At 45.7% G+C, this 1507-nt stretch overlaps 1 protein-coding gene across 1 annotated transcript in view; it reads right to left on the reverse strand.

Annotated features, from left to right (window-relative positions):
- Nucleotides 1-1071, reverse strand: part of MELLADRAFT_112479 (uncharacterized protein) — a gene marked incomplete at both ends in the record, with an annotated part of 7461 nt that extends 6390 nt beyond the window's left edge. The window contains one exon of the mRNA XM_007416971.1: nucleotides 247-1071. Within this exon, the coding sequence (XP_007417033.1) occupies nucleotides 247-1071 (825 nt within the window). The remainder of the gene's footprint in view (nucleotides 1-246) is intronic.
- Between the last annotated feature and the right edge of the window lie 436 nt (nucleotides 1072-1507).

Genomic DNA, 1507 nt, shown 5'->3' on the forward strand with positions numbered 1-1507 from the left:
AAAGGGCCATGCCCCTTCCCTCCAAACGGCAGGCAGCTTCATTGCTGCAGGTCACTCTAGACGATCCTCTGCTGGGAGTGTAGCTACGTTTGTTTCTCTAATAGTGTCATTTGTGGCTCTCATATTATTATTCAGAGCATGGACTATTTTGTTTGTCTCTCTCGTGTGCTCACTAAGGTGTTTAGTATGTTCACTGATCATCTTATTTCGCGTTTCCGCTAAATCTTGTCCGATGTCATCTCTCACCTGGTTAACCCACTTTTGCAGTTCTCCCTGTGAATCCTTATCGTTTTCGGACAATTTCTGAACCATTCCTCCTATCTGATTCAAGACTTTCACCTGATCATTGATATTCGCCACCAAATTCATTATAGCTTTCTGAACGGACTTAATTTTTCTCACTGGATTACTAGTTTTAACGAGTGACTCAATAGTTCGTATTTCATTTAACAACTTATCATTATTAAGTACAATGGGGTCCAGGTACAGCTTCAAATGATGGAACATCGGGTTTATTAACTCCCGATCTAAAGGCAACACAGTCAGATCTAACTCCTCGCTGCTATCCCTGCCTCCCTGAGCAACTGAAGGGTAAGCTCCCCTTGAGTCATGGTCGGGAGTGGCTGATGCCTGGCGCCTTTTCTCTGATTTGGGATCAGTTGGTGTCCTGCTGTTTGATGCTTGCCCTTCTTCCTTATCTCGAAGGTATTCCAATCCCAGATCGCTGGATTCCATTGGTTCGTTCTGTTCATTAAATACTTGTAACCCATCATTTTGGAGAGTGCTCGGTGGGAGACTTTGCCTTTGATGGTCGCCTTTTTGAAAGCTTGGCGATCTTGCTGATCTTTCGCTGCCTCCCATACTTTGTAGTTCTCTGCATGTTGCAGGAGCAGATCCGTCTCCTCCGCTGAAAGGTCTCGTCTGGGGCCGTTTGCTGGTGGTGGTGGACGTGCTTTGCCTTCTGACGCTGTCTGCTGGTTGTTCATTCCGTCGATGATCATCGCTGACATTCGTTGTTGATCCTGCAACACTGGATGCTCTTGAGGAGCTACCTCTGGTGATAGGTGCCATTAAGTAAGTACACAGGAAAAAGATTCTTCGTCACTTAGACCAAGCGAAGTTATAGAACCTACTAGGTATGTATTGGTGTTGAGTGATAGTGCTAGTCTTCCCGAAGAAGTCTTGAAAAGCTGATTCGTCTATACCGACTTTGTCCTGTCTCAGTCCAAAAGCAGCCTCGAGAGGAACTGGCTGATTCCTTACCGGGTTGGCTGTCGCAAGGCTCAAAGGTGGTGGTTTGAATCTTCCTGACCTGGCCGATGACGCTGGGGCTGATGCTGGTGCTGGCGTCGGGCTATTAAGTAAGCTATCACTAGCTGGTAGCTGATTCACTGGAGGAATCGTAAATGGGACTTGTTATTAGAAATGTCTCTTTCGAACAACGTTAGAATATTGGTTAAAAAAAAACTCACTATCGGCTTCTTCGTAGTCTAAAAGTTTGTCTGGG

This window comes from Melampsora larici-populina, assembly GCF_000204055.1.
Source record: "Melampsora larici-populina 98AG31 unplaced genomic scaffold MELLAscaffold_66, whole genome shotgun sequence".
In the NCBI taxonomy this organism is placed as follows: domain Eukaryota; kingdom Fungi; phylum Basidiomycota; class Pucciniomycetes; order Pucciniales; family Melampsoraceae; genus Melampsora; species Melampsora laricis-populina.